Below are 16152 nucleotides of genomic sequence, written 5' to 3'. Positions count from 1 at the left end.
AGCAGGCCATTGTCGATGCAGAAACTCACCTGGTGGCCCTGTAGCACCAGAAAACAGAATCAAATTCCTCAGTTGAGAATGTGAATGAGGCTGGAAGCCAGAGTAAGAGGTCTAGATAATTTAAGTAAGGGACACATGTAGGGATGCTGCAGGGTCACAACAACTATTTCCACAGAATTAAACAGAAAAGATATATCGGACCCTTGAAGGTTTAAGTAACACCCAGGAGTAAGTGGGAAAGCTGATAATTCTTATTGACATGGGAACGAGGGATAAGATTCTGAAATAGCTGGTTCCGTGGAAGGGGATCCTCTGTAGGGAAGATCAGATATTTTTATCCCCACATCTGTTCCACAGAATTTGGCCGAAGAACATGGCCTTGCCCAGGGTCTGACTGGGAATAGCACCCAACCCAGGCAGGTTGCTACTCAACCGGCCCTGGGGGGGTACTAGTAAAAAGTTCCATGCCCGATTTTGTTATAGGGGGCCGATCTTGCAGCACTGCTGCAAAACCTGCTCTCGGTGACAAAAACTGCCCTCACAACCAGAAAACTTTCTGCCACCCCTCTACCAGCCTGGGAAACGCCCGGTGCTGCTATGGCCAGCCTGGCACTTGACTTGCTGTACATTACAACGGACTGAACATGCTGAGCAATAGGATTGTTCCCCCTTCTAGACTTATGGTGAAACAACAATACATGTCAATTGATTCCTTTGTGGAAGAAGTTTCTTGGAAGGTGTGAGGGGTTCACTAGGTTGATGTTTGCAGAGGGAATAGTTCCACTGCTGTAGTTGATTCTGCATTTTTTGGGATTGATTGGGTGGGTCTGAGTACAGATGCTTCTGACCTGGGATTAGTGTCTCTTATGGGCTTGGAGGACATTGGTATGGGAATGCGGGATCAAGTCCCTAAGACTGTGTTGTCTATTGTGACTAATACAGCTGTTATTTGTGTTTTCTCTGCTGTTTATGCCCAGAGATGTACGTATCATAAAACATACAGTACTATCTTTTTGTTGAGTAGACTGCTGTGTTGGTGGTTTACTAATGCATAACTATGGTTACACATTTTTTCTTGTGTTTTGGGGCAACGTTTAAGAATAAAAAAATAGCCACATCATAACCAAGAGTTCACAAAAAGGAAAGTGACTACAAATGGGAATACATATTACTAAGATTGCCATTTATTATGTATTTTGGCAAGAAAAACACTCATGCAAGTGAATTTAAAACTTCTTTCTTGTCCCCACACCTACATAGCACTTTGACCAATGATCACTAAATTACTCATAGAAACAAAACCTGGACCATGGTTCTGAGTTTCTCGTGTTCTTTGTTATTTCTTACTGTTTCTGTATAAGTTTGTGTTTCCTGTTGATGATGATATTGTTTATTGAGCCAGTGTTTGATGAAGGTTTTACCAATGTTCTGCTCAGGATGGGGATAACTGTTGTGTTGGATTATCTAAACTCTAGTCGCAGAGCAGATGTCCCACCTCACCAAATTCTGTGTTCTTCTCAGGTCTTCATTACAAACCCTGATGGCTCTCCTGCTCACCGTGTCCCAGTAGTTGCTACCCCTGGAAACATTGAAGGCAGTACTCAGGAAGATGGTACCACTACGTTGACAATAAACACAGCAGCCAATATAAATGAGCTATTTATTACTGTGAGTAATTGAATGCTGAAATTGAAACACCATACCTCACACAAAGATAGACATTCATCACACAGAGGCCTTGAAGTCACCAACTGTGGAACATCTTCACACTCTGAGTGATGACTCAAACATACAGAGATAATTCTCCCTTTTGAGGCCTGATCATGAGTGCCCTAGAATCGTTTGAGTAGTAATTGCATCTGATAAAATCAAACACTGAGTTGTTCAGAATTTATTAGGTACTTTAACTAAAATGTATCCTGAGGTTATGCCCTGAAAATTGTGCGTAGCGTGCAGAGTTTGGATTTTACCAATGCAAAATCCACATGTTGTAGTAGTTCTGGATCTTTTTCACTATATATTATATTCCATGTGTTTGTGCAAGAATTGCAATTTACCGGGCCACTTATCTGCCACTTGCACACATTGACAACTATCACACACCCACAGTTACAAAACTACCCTCACACAAAGGGATGAGCCTCGTGTGCAGATGAACACTTCTATCACATGGACAATGCAAGTGATAGAGTCAAGCATGTGAGGTTACTCAGGTGCTGTGGAACAGAGGGAAACACAGCTACTAAAGTGAGAGGTAACACAGTGAGGAAAGCATCTGAAGGCTGAGGAACAAAACTACAGAGCAGGTATTGGGGTGCTAAGGGAAAGAGTAAAATATCTACTGTGTGGAGTTGTGGACTCCCTAGTAATCTGAAAACAAAGAGACAAGGAACAGAATGTGAAACAGACACTAAAATGCTGAGTTGTTTGAGTTTAGAACTTTTCTGGTGTTGTTGTGAATTGAGAAGAGACCAAGGTGCTGAGAAATAGGATACAATGCAAACATTGTGAACCTAAGAGCAAAGCCACGAACTGACACAGAGGAATCACAGGCTTACAGAGCTGTTACATTAGAGTAATTGTGTTCAGCTGGCATATCTGGAACAAAGTTTAAGCCATTGTTTCTGCCAAAAGTGATCTAACTTTGATGATGTTTATTTTTCAGGTTGTCACAATACATCCACTACACCAAGATAATCATCAGGCGAAGGCAACAATGAAGGCAATTGCTTACGAGGGTCAAGGATACTCCACAAACTATCTTCACATTGGAGCCAAAGCCAATGCTCTGAAAGTGGAGGACAACCTGGACGTGAACTTCAATGTGAAGAGCAGTGACCCGACCGTAGAGAACCAGATTAAATCCTTCACTTACATAGTAAGGACACATTGAAGCAATGGGGAAATTAGGGAAGAGGGATGATCCTGTGGCTTGGTCTCCTGGGGCAGGCTGAGGGTAAGCTCTTGAGCTTCATTCAACAAAGACTAGAAAAGCTGATGCATGGGAAGGGTTCTAAGATTCATCCAGCTCCGAACAATGGACCTAGAAGGGGGTGCTGAGGGTCATTCCATTAGTTATCATTAGGCTGAGCACATTTCTTAATGTTCATCGAATAAGACTAAACTAGAACCTGGGCTAGGAAAGGGTTCTGGGGTTCATCAATCTGAAGGTCATAAGTACAAGGGAAGTGGTGGAGCATGTTGTTAGCCTCCTTTGCTTAACAACATCCTCTGACACTTCTGAAACACAGGGCTGCACCATATTTATAAGAATATGGTGCTGCCTGTCATGGTTCAGCATAGATCGAGTGAGAAGGGGGTTGCACATAACATTCCCAGAGGAGAATGGAAGGATGAATGAGCGCGACTACATCTCCCATACTGCCTAGGGAGAAATGAATTGTCTTTTCTTCCTTTCTCCTATTTAAGCCACTCCTACCTTAGAAAAGGGGCTCGTCACTGTGAACATTTATGGCCTGCCGATAGCTGCTCTGAATCACCTGTCCTGAAGCGGCTGCCTGGATTTCTGCCGCCTTCTGCTTTCAGACACTAGTAGAGCCTTCAAGCCATTCAAGAGAGAGTCTGCTTATGATGAGCGCCACGCTGAAGCGCGCTCTTCCTTTCCGTGATGCAGGCAGCTCTCAGCCTGCTCCCATGCTGTAGTGCAATAAACTCAAGACCATTTGCTCGCGTTGGAGCTGACATACGAGAATTGTATCAAAACCTTCCTGAATACGTGCATTTAGCGCGATTGAAGTATATTGAGCCCCGAGGCTGAAAAAAAGACATTACCAGCTCACGAGAGCGCTCTTGCAGTATTTCTGGCTGCTAAATTACCACATTGCTTAAAAGAGGCTTGGAATATTGAGGCCAGTATTAATTTTGCTTTTGTTTCCTTTTTTATAATTGGTTGTCTCCCTACACACTGGAACCGCGTGTAAGAGAGATAGAGACTCTCTTTAAGGACAAGTGGAGATACCCTACACAAGGATTATCAGCAGTTAAGATAAGTACCTCTTCTTTGCCTTTTCTTTGGAATAACATTATTAGTGTTGGGCTATCTATAGGCTTAAACCAGCCTCCATAGGCTTAAACCAGCCTCCACCTCTGCCATCGCCACTGCACTCCCAGATGGCTATCATATATTGAAAGCAGACAGGCCACGCAAAAGAGGTAGTGGCATTGCCATAATTTACAGAGACCCTATAAAGACCATCTTGATAGATCAACTCTGTAATGACATCATAGAAATCCTCGTATTCAGAATAGACATCCACTGTCAGTTAAGTTGGAAAGGGGCATTGGTTTACCACCCGCCTGGTTCACTTCTCCCCTCCCTATCCCTTCTAATAAGCATGATCGCCCCCCCCACGCATTATCTTCTAGCAAATTCCTTTTTCTGGGGTATTTCAATATCCACAGTGAGATTGAGGAGGACCCTGAAACAACCGCTCTCCTGTCAGAAATGACTGCCTTAGCTTTGACCAAAAATAATAAGGCACCTACACATACTGCAGGCCATACTTTTGACCTGTTTTTCTCCAACTTGCCAGGCACAATCTACAACAGCACCAGTCCTCTTCTGTGGTCAGACCACTCGTTAATCAATTTTAACCCTAATGGCCCATACGAACGTGCATTCAAAAAAAAAACCACTAGACAGGCTCACCGACAATGGCACAAACTCTCCCCTGACCTCTTCCACAAACAATTTTCTCCCCCCGAGGAGTCAGCCGCAGACACAGTAGACAATCGCCTCATGGCCCTACACAATGCAGTAAGATCTACCATTGATTCCACTATTCCCCTTAAATTCCCTTCTCACGCACCCAAACGCCCCCAGACCCCCTGGTACACACCCATGCTCAGAGAAGAGAAAAGTACATGCAAACAGCTCAAACGCCGCTGGTGCCGCACTAAGGATGTCAGCGACAAGAGGAAATTTAAAACCGCCATTGATATTTACCACAAAAACCTCAAAACAGCCCGGAAAAAGCATATAGCCACCCAATTAGAGCAAGCCGGGAACAGCCCCAAAACTCTCCTCCAGATCCTTAACAGTCTCATCAACCCCATGGCTTGCAGCCCCGCTGAAGAATCCACTCAGTACTTGTGCGATGAAACTTCCAATCACTTCTCCAATAAAATCGATGAAATATACAAGAAAATATCTATTTCGCATGCAAATCTCGACCTGAACATAGCTACTGACCCTACTCTCAATCTACCCAGCCTTTACATTCTGGACAAATTCCCCTCTCTGACTATCCAGGAAACTGAATCCCTGCTCATCACAGTCAAATCAGGCTCTCCTAACGATCTTCTCCCAGCCAAAACGGCAAAAAACTTGCTGCTGATCTGGCTGCTCCCCTTTGCGCTGTCTTGAACAGTTCCATCAGCGAAGGCAAGTTACCGGCTGAATGGAAAGTGCCTCAAATAATGCCCATTAGGAAAAACAACAAATTTCCCCCTGACATCATCACCAATTATCGGCCAATTTCTCTGCTCCCCCTCTACATCAAATTAGTAGAAAACACATCAACACACACCTCACAAACTTTCTAGAATCCTCCTACTGTCTTGATCCCACACAATCGGGATTCCGCCCCAAGTATAGTACTGAAGCCGCCCTGGTCAAAGTGATCGATGACAATCGCATGCAGGCGGACGCAGGTTGAGCGGTCATTCTTGTACTGCTCGACCTCTCCGCCGCATTCGACACCATCTCACACCAAATCCTGCTGGACAGACTGGTAACAGCTGGGATCCAGGGCACTGCACTTGACTGATTAAGGGACTTCCTTAATGGAAGAACACAAACTGTTCAACTTGGTCCCTTTAGCTCTCAAACCACCCCAGTGACCAAGGGAGTACTGCAGGGCTCATGCCTCACCCGTCACTATTTAACCTTTATGTCGCCCCACTCGCTGCCCTTCTCAGGGACAGCGGGTTCTCCCCCCTCACCTACGCTGATGACACACAGCTTCTCCTCACCTTCGACAAAGAGACCCCAAATACTAAAAACATCTTCTTAGAAGACATGAGGACGATAGCAACATGGATGAGCAGGAATTTTCTCTAGCTTAATGCTGGAAAAACGGAGATAATGCTCTTCTGAGATGCAGTATTCACCTGGTCCCCCAGCTGGTGGCCTGAAGAGTTGGGCCAGGCACCTTCCCCCAAACCAACGGTCAAAAATTTAGGAATCCTAATTGATAATAAACGCAACTTCAGTGAACACATAGCCACCACAAAACGCGCCTGCTTTCACGCACTGAGTCTCCTCCGTAGAGTCTTTCACTTCCTCCACTCGTCCACCCGGAAAACTCTAGTTCATGCCCTGGTCCTCAGTCGCTTGGACTTTAGCAATGCTCTGTTGATCGCGGCCAAAGAATCTGACCTGGATGGCCTTCAGGTGGTACAGAATACAGCGGCCCGCCTGGTAACCAGCTTCCCCTACCGTACCCCCTCTCTGCCTTTATTGCACAAACTCCACTGGTTGCCAATCCGCTCGAGGATCAAATTTAAAATCTGCTGCCTGGTGTTCAAAAGTCTTAACCAATTAGGCCTCGAGTACCTTTCAAATAAACTGACCAGACACTCTCCCATGCGGACTCTCCGCTCTAGAGGGAACGGTCTTCTCGTCGTCCCACGAATTAAACAATCCAGATTGGGAGGTAAATCATTCTCCCATCTGGCACCCCAATACTGGAACCAGCTCCCACTGGATATCCGCCTCTGCACCAACTACCTTAGCTTCCGGAAAAAACTAAAGACCATACTCTGCCCAGATTCCTCACCGGCTGCATCTATAGCGTGGAGATACCCCATGTGGGGTGATTCAGGCGCTCTACAAATGACACAAATAAATAAAAAATAAAATAAAAATAAATATAGAACTTATCCTGTTTGATAATTAGGTAGACACCTCTTGATTTTCTTTTACTTTTTTAAATCTTTTGTGCCTTTTGTATCTGGATACCTGCGGCAGTGTTGACTGTACGTTATCACACATCTGAAATTTTCGTTTATGGTGGCATAGGGAGAGATTTCATGAATGTTCATTGTGTCTCACTTACAGGGAACATGGGGCAGTCGTAGGAGGGAAATCTACAACTCCTGAAGACCTTCCCATTTGGGGTTTCTGCTGCTGCACCTTTTTTGTTTTGTTTGTCCCTTTTTTCCCTTTCCCCTATGGTGGGATAACCTGTGGAGTGGGTATATAATTACTCGCAGATGGTTCCATAAGGGGGAAAGGGTTATCTGGCATCTACCATCATTCCTGCTATACCCGGCTTCAGAGGTTAGTGGTTAGCCATTCTCTGTTGTAAAAGAGTGACAAGCCCATGGGTACCTACAGCCTGAACGATGGACACCAACACTGTTCTTACTTCAGTGTTGGAAACCTTAACCGCATTACGGATGGATGTGGATGCCTTTCGTGGAGAAAACTTAGAATTGAGAAATGAGATGGGCACCTTGTAGAGAGAAGTGGCAGCCCTACAGCTACACGAGGGACACAGTATATTAGGAATTGGACCCTACCGCCTCCCACCTCGCATGACACAGAGACAGGGCAGTCGGCACAGTTCCAGGGAGGGGGAGCAGGTACATCCACCATTCAAGTGATTCAGCCTGCACAGTTGCCCTTAGCCCCCCCTGAAAGGTTCTTTGGGGGATCCCAAAAAGTTTGGTATTTTTTTAGGGAAGAGTAAACTGCACTTCATGTGCAAACCTGCAGTGTTCCCAAACGATCAGGCTAAGACGACATTTCTAATGTCTTATCTTGGAAGGAACGGTGCTAGTTGGTCTTTCCCCCTTATCAAGAGGGATTTTCCTGTGTTATGCAACTTTACTACCTTTTGTAAGGAAATGTGCAAACTCTTCGATAGAAAGGCGCACCAGCTCTCATTGGACAACAAACTCATCACACTGAAGCAGGGTACACAAGATCTGCTTACATGCATCACTACTTTTAAACAACTCATTGTGGAGACTGATTGTCCCACGGAAAAAGAACTTCCTTATCCTATCAAGGGTTGTGAGGAGAACTAAGGGATGTATTCGCTCAGGTTGTGCATATGCCGGATACCTGTGACAAACTCATCGACCTCACAGTGCAATTGGACCATCGGCTCCAGGAGAGGAAGGGAGATAAACAGTGTTAGAACTGGGGGTCTCTAGTTGGCAGAGGTAGGTACCAATGTCCAAATAGGGACCCTTGCTTCTAGTCAGGACAAGGAGATAACCCTCTCAGATAACCCCTGCTCGCCCTCAAGGTAGCTTGGCCTGAGCAGTCTAGGCTAACCAGAGGCAATGCGTTAAGTATTTGTACCAACACTCACAGTAACACAGTGAAAACACCACAAACTGATTCCACAACAGTTTAGGAAAATAAAGATATTTATTCTAAACTACACAAGACCAAAACGGCAAAAATCCAACATACACAGTTCAAGGATATGGTTTCAAATGAGTTCTTCAGGTTGTAATCAAAGTTCTTTAAGTTGCGTTAAAATAATCCACAGATGCGTGAAAAGTTCACAGTTGCGTCACGTTTACTCACAGTACCTTTTAGATGCAACAAAGTTCCACAAGCAGGAAGCTGGTGCGGTGGAAACAAGCGATGCGTCACTCCTGAGACCCTGGGGAGGCGATGCGACAGCCCCGCTGCAGCAGCGGGCGTGTTGCGACGAATCCGGTCTGTATGGGGAGGAAGGCAGCTTGCGTAGATTCCGGTGCGTAGGTTCCGTGGGAAGTCTGTTCTCGCAAAGGCACGATGCGATGATCTCGTAGGGGCTGCGACGATCTCCGGGGCGACGATGCGCGGTCCAGCGGTGATCCTCTCTCTCGCAGCTCCTCGATGCGATGGTTCTGCGACGATGTTCGCAGCGACGTGATGCGGTCCGCAAGCAAGCGGTGCGGCGATCTCACCCAGCGACGACAGGCTCTGCGACGACACTCGCAGCGATGTTCGATTCTCCCGCACCGGTCTGGTGCGTTCCGCAAACGAAGGGTGCGACGGCTCCGGCAGCGATGTCAGACGCTGCGCCGATCTCGACCTTCGTAGCGGCGGGAAACTTCTCGCACTGTCGGGGATGCGCTCCGCAAGCGAGCGATGCGACACTTTTCAGCTTCACAAGTTCCTCAGCTTAGTCTCAAGCTTCCCAGCTCAGGTTCAACTTCCAGAGGCCCCACAACTGGATCAAGCACTCTAGGAAGGACAGAACTCTCTCAGCAGAGTTCAGGGAGACTGGGGGTGAAGTCCTTTTGTTCCTGGGACTTCAAAACAGGGAGCCAGCTCTTCTCAGGCCCTTGGAGATTCCTTCAAGACAGGGGACACAGCTCACAGCAAAGTCCTTCCCCTCTCCTTGGCAGCAAAGCAACAGCAGGTCAGTCCAGCAGAGCAACAGCAGGACAGTCTTCCTTCTTCAGAGTCAGCTTTCTCCTTGGCAGAGGTTCCTTCTTGATTTCCAGGATGATCTAATTTTCTGTTGTCAGGGGTCCTGTACTTATACCCCTAAAGTCTTTGTTCTCTCAGTGCATGTGGGCCCTGAGCCCGGTCTGAACCAGTTCTGGGTGGATCCTGAGCACTTTGTTTTGCTGGCTGCATCTTTCCTTTCAGAGTGAGGGGCAGGGTCCTCAGCCGCCCAGCAGGAGGTGGAGCCAGCATTGTGGCAGGCAGGCACAGCCCTATTCAGCCCAGGTGCTAACTCCTCCCACCACTCAGGTTGCAATTGCTTCATTCAGCCTAGTGCTGACTCATCCAGCCTCTGGGGGAATTCCCCAGCCCCTGTCACTCACAAACCAGACAGTCAATACACAAACAGGCCCAGGCACACAGAAGGGTCAGACAAGAGAACAGCAACTTTCTAAAAGTGCTGTTCTCAAACACAGGATTTAAAAACCACCTTTCCTAAAAGATGTATTATTAAATTCTGAGTTCAGGGATACTAGATACTTATGTCCTATCTTGTTCCTATGGGAAGAAATGCTGTTAACCACTGTAGCCAGCATCCCCCATGTTAACCTATGGAGCAAGATAGCCTTACAATAGTGAAAAACGAAAATGGCTGTAATTCACTACCAGAGCATGGTACCTGCACTAGTACATGCTCTACCTTTCACATACACTGCACCCTGCCCAGGGGGGTACCTTGGGCCTTCCATAGGGGTGACTGATGTGCACGAAAAGGGAAGGGTTAGGCCTGGTCAGTGGGGACACTGACCAGGAGGACATGGCAGTTCTAAACTGCCCATAGGCGCTGCAGTGGCAGGCCTGAGACACCATTTTAGAGCTACTCCTGTGGGTGGCACAATCAGTGCTGCAGGCCCACTAGTAGCATTTGTCATCACCAGCCCTGGCACACCCAGTGCACTTTACTAGGGACTTCATGGTAATACAAATATGCCAAACATGTATATCCAATCAGAATAACAATTTACATAGGGAGCACTTACACTCTGGCACTGGTCAGCAGTGGCAGAGTGTCCAAAGCATCTAAACCAGCAAAAACGAAATCCAGCACAGCATCAAAAATACAGGAGGCAGAGGCAAAAAGATGGGGGTAATCACGCCAAAGATGCCAGGTCTAACACGTGTCCCCTCCAGCTGAAAGTGGGGAGAACTACCCACCCTCTTGGGAGTTCTCTTCACTAAGGCGGAAAAACCTGGACAGACCATCAGCGTTGGCGTGTTCTGTACCAGGGCGGTGTTCCACCGTAAAGTCCATTCCCTGTAGGGAGATGGACCACCTCAACAGTTTTGGATTTTCACCCCTCATGTGCATTAACCACCTGAGGGGCCTGTGGTCGGTCTGAACACGAAAGTGAGTCCCAAACAGGTAGGGCCTCAACTTTTTCAGAGCCCAGACCACAGCAAAAGCCTCCCTTTCAATCGCACTCCACTTCTGTTCCCTGGGGAGTAGCCTCCGACTAATGAAAGCTACTGGCTGGTCTCCATTCTCCTCAGTGGCTTGTGAGAGTACTGCTCCCACACCATGCTCTGAAGCGTCCGTCTGAACTATGAACTCACTGGAAAAGTCAGGTGCCTTGAGCACCGGTGCTGTGCACATCGCAGTCTTCAGGGCCTCAAAAGCAGTTTGGCAGGCGTCGGTCCAGTCAACTCTTTTGGGCAACTTCTTGGAAGTGAGTTCTGTCAAGGGGGCGACAATGGTGCCATATCCCTTGACAAACCGTCTGTAATACCCGGTGAGTCCTAAAAAGGCTCTCACCTCTGTCTGGGTCTTGGGGGGCTCCCAAGCCAGAATGGTATCAATCTTTGCCTGTAGGGGCGCCACCTGGCCGCTCCCCACCTGGTGTCCCAAATACACCACAGATCCCTGCCCTATCTGGCACTTACTGGCCTTGATAGTGAGGCCTGCCTTTTGCAGAGCCTTCAACACTTCGCAGAGGTGTTGCAAGTGTTCCTCCCACGTGGAGCTGAACACAGCAATGTCATCCAGGTATGCGGCGCTGAATTCCTCCAGCCCGGACAGTACCTGGTTAACCAGTCTCTGGAACGTGGCAGGGGCATTCTTCAACCCAAAGGGCATGACACGGAACTGGAAGTGCCCCTCTGGCGTTGAAAATGCCGACCTCTCTTTGGCCCCATCAGTTAAGGCAATCTGCCAGTACCCCGAAGTCAAATCGAACGTACTGAGGTACTTGGCAGCTCCCAACCGATCCACGAGCTCATCAGCTCTGGGGATAGGGTGTGCGTCAGTCTTCGTGACCGCATTGAGCCCACGGTAGTCCACGCAAAACCGGAGTTCTGGGGGGCCACCGGGGGTAGCAGCTTTCTTGGGAACCAAGACCACTGGGCTAGCCCAGGGGCTGCTGGAGGGCTCAATCACCCCTAGCGCCAACATCTTGGAAACCTCTTCCTTGATGCTGGCCCTGACCTTGTCAGCTACCCTGTAAAATTTTTGCTTCACAGGCAGACTGTCTCCAGTGTCCACGTCATGGACGCACCAGTTGGTGACTCCTGGGGTCAGGGAGAACAGAGAGGAGAACTGACCCAACACTTGGCGACAGTCATTCTGCTGTTCTGGGGTCAGGGTGGGCGAGAGGACCACACCATCCACTGACCCATCGTGCTCCTTAACTGCCAGGAGGTCAGGGAGAGGATCACTATCCTCTTCCATTCCTGCATCTGTAGCCATGAGCATGGTTACTTCAGACCTCTCAAAGTGTGGTTTGAGGCGGTTCACGTGCAAAACTCTCAGGGGCTGCCTGGGAGTCTTCAGGTTAACCAGGTAGGTTACCTCACTCTTCCTTTCTACCACCTCGTATGGCCCAGACCACTTGTCTTGGAGCGCGCAAGGCTCCACTGGCGCCATCACCCACACTTTCTGCCCAGGTTGAAATTCGACCAGAGTGGTATTCTGGTCGTACCATCTTTTCATTTCTTCCTGGCTTGCTTCCAGGTTCGCCTGAGCGAGTTTCCTGAAGCGTTGTGTCTGGTTGCGGATGGCCAGCACATAGCTGAACACATCCTGGGGGGTTTTCCCACGGGACTTTTCCCAACCCTCCTTCACCAGTGAGAGAGGTCCTCTGACAGGGTGGCCATACAGGAGCTCAAAGGGACTGAACCCTAAGGACTTCTGAGGCACCTCCCTGTAGGCAAACAACAGGCATGGTAACAAGACGTCCCACTTCCGTCTCATGGGCTCCGCTAGGCCCATAATCATACCTTTCAGGGTCCGGTTGAACCTTTCAACCAACCCGTTTCCTTGAGGGTGGTAAGGCGTGGTGAACTTATAAGTTACCCCACACTCCTCCCACAGAGACTTCATGTACCTAGAGATGAAGTTGGTACCCCGGTCGGAGACCACCTCTCTGGGGAACCCCACACGGGAAAAGATCCCCATCAATGCACGGCCCACCACGGGTGCTGTGATTGTCCTGAGAGGGACTGCTTCCGGGTACCGGGTGGCATGGTCCACCAAGACCAGGATGAACCTGTTGCCTAAGGCTGTCTTGGGGTCCAGGGGCCCTACGATATCTATGCCCACCCGCTCGAAAGGGGTGCTCACCACTGGGAAGGGTTGAAGGGGGGCCTTCAACTTCATTCCAGTCTTGCCACTAGCTTGACAGGTTTGGCAAGATCTGCAAAAGGAACCGACGTGCTTCCTCATCTGGGGCCAGTGGAAGTGGGTGACAAGCCGGTTCAGGGTCTTGTCTTGCCCCAGATGTCCTGCGAGAGGCACGTCATGAGCCAGACCCATTAGGAAGTTTCTGAAGCGCTCGGGTACCACCAGCACACGGGCTGCACCGGGCTCAGCAAACTTAGGCTCGCTATAAAGTAGGTCACCTTCCCAGTAAACATAGTGATCTTTGACTGCTCCACCTGCTGCCTGATCTACAGCCTGTTGCCGCAGACCAATGAGGGAAGGGCATTCCTTCTGCTCCCGGCAGAACTCCTCCCTGGAGGGACCACCTTCTTGCTGCCAATGGGTCAGCTCAGGTAGGTCTCCCAGTTCGGCCACCTGTTCCCCTGTAGGTTCCAGGGCATCCCCCTCAGGTTCTGCCTCCTCCTGGACCGTGGGAACGGCTGGGGCTGGTTTCCCGCGCCCTCTGCCTCTTCCTCTCCTGGCAGGTCTCTGGGCCACTGTTTAAGGCTCCAGTTCTGCTGATTCACCCTTACTGGCTGCCATCGCACGCGTGGTCACACAGATCCACGCAGGCAGACCCAACATCTCCAAGTGAGTTCGGTGTTCTATGTCTTTCCATGGAGAACTCTCCAGGTCGTTGCCTAACAGACAGTCTACAGGCAAGGCATCACTGACAACTACCTCCAAAAGACCAGAGACTCCCCCCCATTCAAAGGAAACCTTCGCTAGCTTGCAGAGGCGCACTGAGCTGTCAGCGGCCACTACAGGGCGGAGTACACCAGGGATGATTTGCTCGTCAGACACCCACTGACACCTCACGGATGTCACACTGGCTCCGGTGTCTCGCAGAGCTTCAACCTCCCTCCCATTGATGGTCACCTTCTGCCCATATTTCTTAGTGTTAGAGGGCAGTAAGGTTTCCTGGACCACCTCTTGGTCTCCTAGCGAGACAAGGGTCATAACTGCTAGCTCTCCCCAGTCACTAGAAACCAAATCCCCACCCAAAGCTACACTAGCTAACGCTGGGGCGGGAGCACCAGTGGGTGCGGGCTTCTTCTTGGGACATTTCGGAGCAATATGGCCCACCTCGTTGCAGTGATAGCAGGTAGGGGGGCCCTGGTTATTTCTCTTGTCCCGCCTACCCTTAGAGGGCCATGGCTGTTTAGGCTTGGGGGGTTGGGAATCCTTTTCCTGGGAACTACTTTGGGGCCCTTGCGAGAACTCCTTTTGGTTACCCTTGTCCCCCCCACTCTTCTGCTGGGGACCCTGCCCACCTTTGGCTGTGGTACCCACAATTCCTTTGTGGACCCTGGTACTGGTCCAGCGGTCCGCCTCCTTAGCAAGCTCAATGGGGTCTGTCAGCTTGCTGTCTAAAAGATGCTGGCGCAGCTCTGGAACACAAAGACTACTCAAGTGCTCCCAACTGATTAAATGCAACAACCCCTTCAAATCAGTTACTTTACTGCCCTTCATCCAACCTTCCAGTGCACGCGAGTACCCATTCACACACTCCATCCAAGTCTCAGACTCTTTCTTCTTGGAGTTTCTAAACTGCAGTCTGTACTGCTCTGGAGTAAGGCCATACCTGAGACATAAGGCCTCCTTCATATTGGGGTAGGTCATGGCACCTGTCAACTCTAAAGGCTCTAGAGCACTCCTCCCAGACGCCTCAAAATGTTTCCACAGGCCCGCCCCCCAATACTTGTCAGGCACATCATTCATCTTCAATGCAATTTCATACGAAGTGAACCAGGCATAAATATCCTCACTCCTATGGTAATTCTGTACCAGGTCTTTGGGAATATATACTTTACCCCCATGCACTGGCTGCGCGCTGCCACCATTAGAACTGGCATCCACCTCCTTGTTTTTCAGATCCAGCTCTTTTATTCTCAATTCATGAGCCAAAAGCAATTTCTTTTCCTCTAAGGCACGGGCATCCTTGCTCTCCTCCGCCGCCTTCTCTACTTCCAATTGCCTCATTTTCATTTTCATGACCTCCAAGTCATATTCTCTTATTCTTTGATTTTCTTGTAACTCTTCTGGGGTGAGGCCCCTACTGGAGTGGTTGCTGCCAACTCCTGAGCCTACTCTGCCCACTGGCAGATCTTTGCCTTGAAAAGCATTTTCTACATCCACATCATCATCTCCCTCTTGTGCCTCCCAATGGGCTTTCAAGATTCTCTGCAGCTCCTCTTTCCTGTAGGCGCTTTTTATGGGGCACTCAAACTCAAGGCAGAATTTCCTAAGTTGCTCAACTTTGTATGAATACAAATCTCCAATGGCAAACTCCAATTCTACTTCTGCCCTCTCACTGGGTGCCTTCCCATTCTGAGACATGATGCTTTTCGAAGAGTTACTCAACAACAGAATTCAAAAAACTCAAAAACCAATAGTATGCGGTGGCGTAATGGTCTGCACTCACTAGTGATGTACACCAATTACTGTGGGTCAAGTACAAATACAAGTTCAAATCCCACCGCCTGACCACCAATGTTAGAACTGGGGGTCTCTAGTTGGCAGAGGTAGGTACCAATGTCCAAATAGGGACCCTTGCTTCTAGTCAGGACAAGGAGATAACCCTCTCAGATAACCCCTGCTCGCCCTCAAGGTAGCTTGGCCTGAGCAGTCTAGGCTAACCAGAGGCAATGCGTTAAGTATTTGTACCAACACTCACAGTAACACAGTGAAAACACCACAAACTGATTCCACAACAGTTTAGGAAAATAAAGATATTTATTCTAAACTACACAAGACCAAAACGGCAAAAATCCAACATACACAGTTCAAGGATATGGTTTCAAATGAGTTCTTCAGGTTGTAATCAAAGTTCTTTAAGTTGCGTTAAAATAATCCACAGATGCGTGAAAAGTTCACAGTTGCGTCACGTTTACTCACAGTACCTTTTAGATGCAACAAAGTTCCACAAGCAGGAAGCTGGTGCGGTGGAAACAAGCGATGCGTCACTCCTGAGACCCTGGGGAGGCGATGCGACAGCCCCGCTGCAGCAGCGGGCGTGTTGCGACGAATCCGGTCT

The 16152-nt window shown here is 48.7% G+C and overlaps 1 protein-coding gene across 3 annotated transcripts in view; it reads left to right on the top strand.

Annotated features, from left to right (window-relative positions):
• The window catches only part of LOC147748463 (A.superbus venom factor 1-like), a 1277467-nt gene that overhangs the window by 529222 nt on the left and 732093 nt on the right, over positions 1–16152 (top strand). For all 3 annotated transcript variants that reach the window (XM_086962056.1, XM_086962049.1, XM_086962065.1), the window contains 2 exons: positions 1522–1668; positions 2666–2878. In XM_086962056.1, coding sequence (XP_086818182.1) covers positions 1522–1668; positions 2666–2878 — 360 coding nt within the window. The remainder of the gene's footprint in view (positions 1–1521; positions 1669–2665; positions 2879–16152) is intronic.

The sequence above is a fragment of the Lissotriton vulgaris genome, chromosome 1_1, assembly GCF_964263255.1.
Source record: "Lissotriton vulgaris chromosome 1_1, aLisVul1.2, whole genome shotgun sequence".
Classification (NCBI taxonomy): Eukaryota; Metazoa; Chordata; class Amphibia; order Caudata; family Salamandridae; genus Lissotriton; species Lissotriton vulgaris.
Note: the sequence above shows the minus strand (reverse complement) of the source record. Positions and strands in the feature narration are given on the sequence as shown.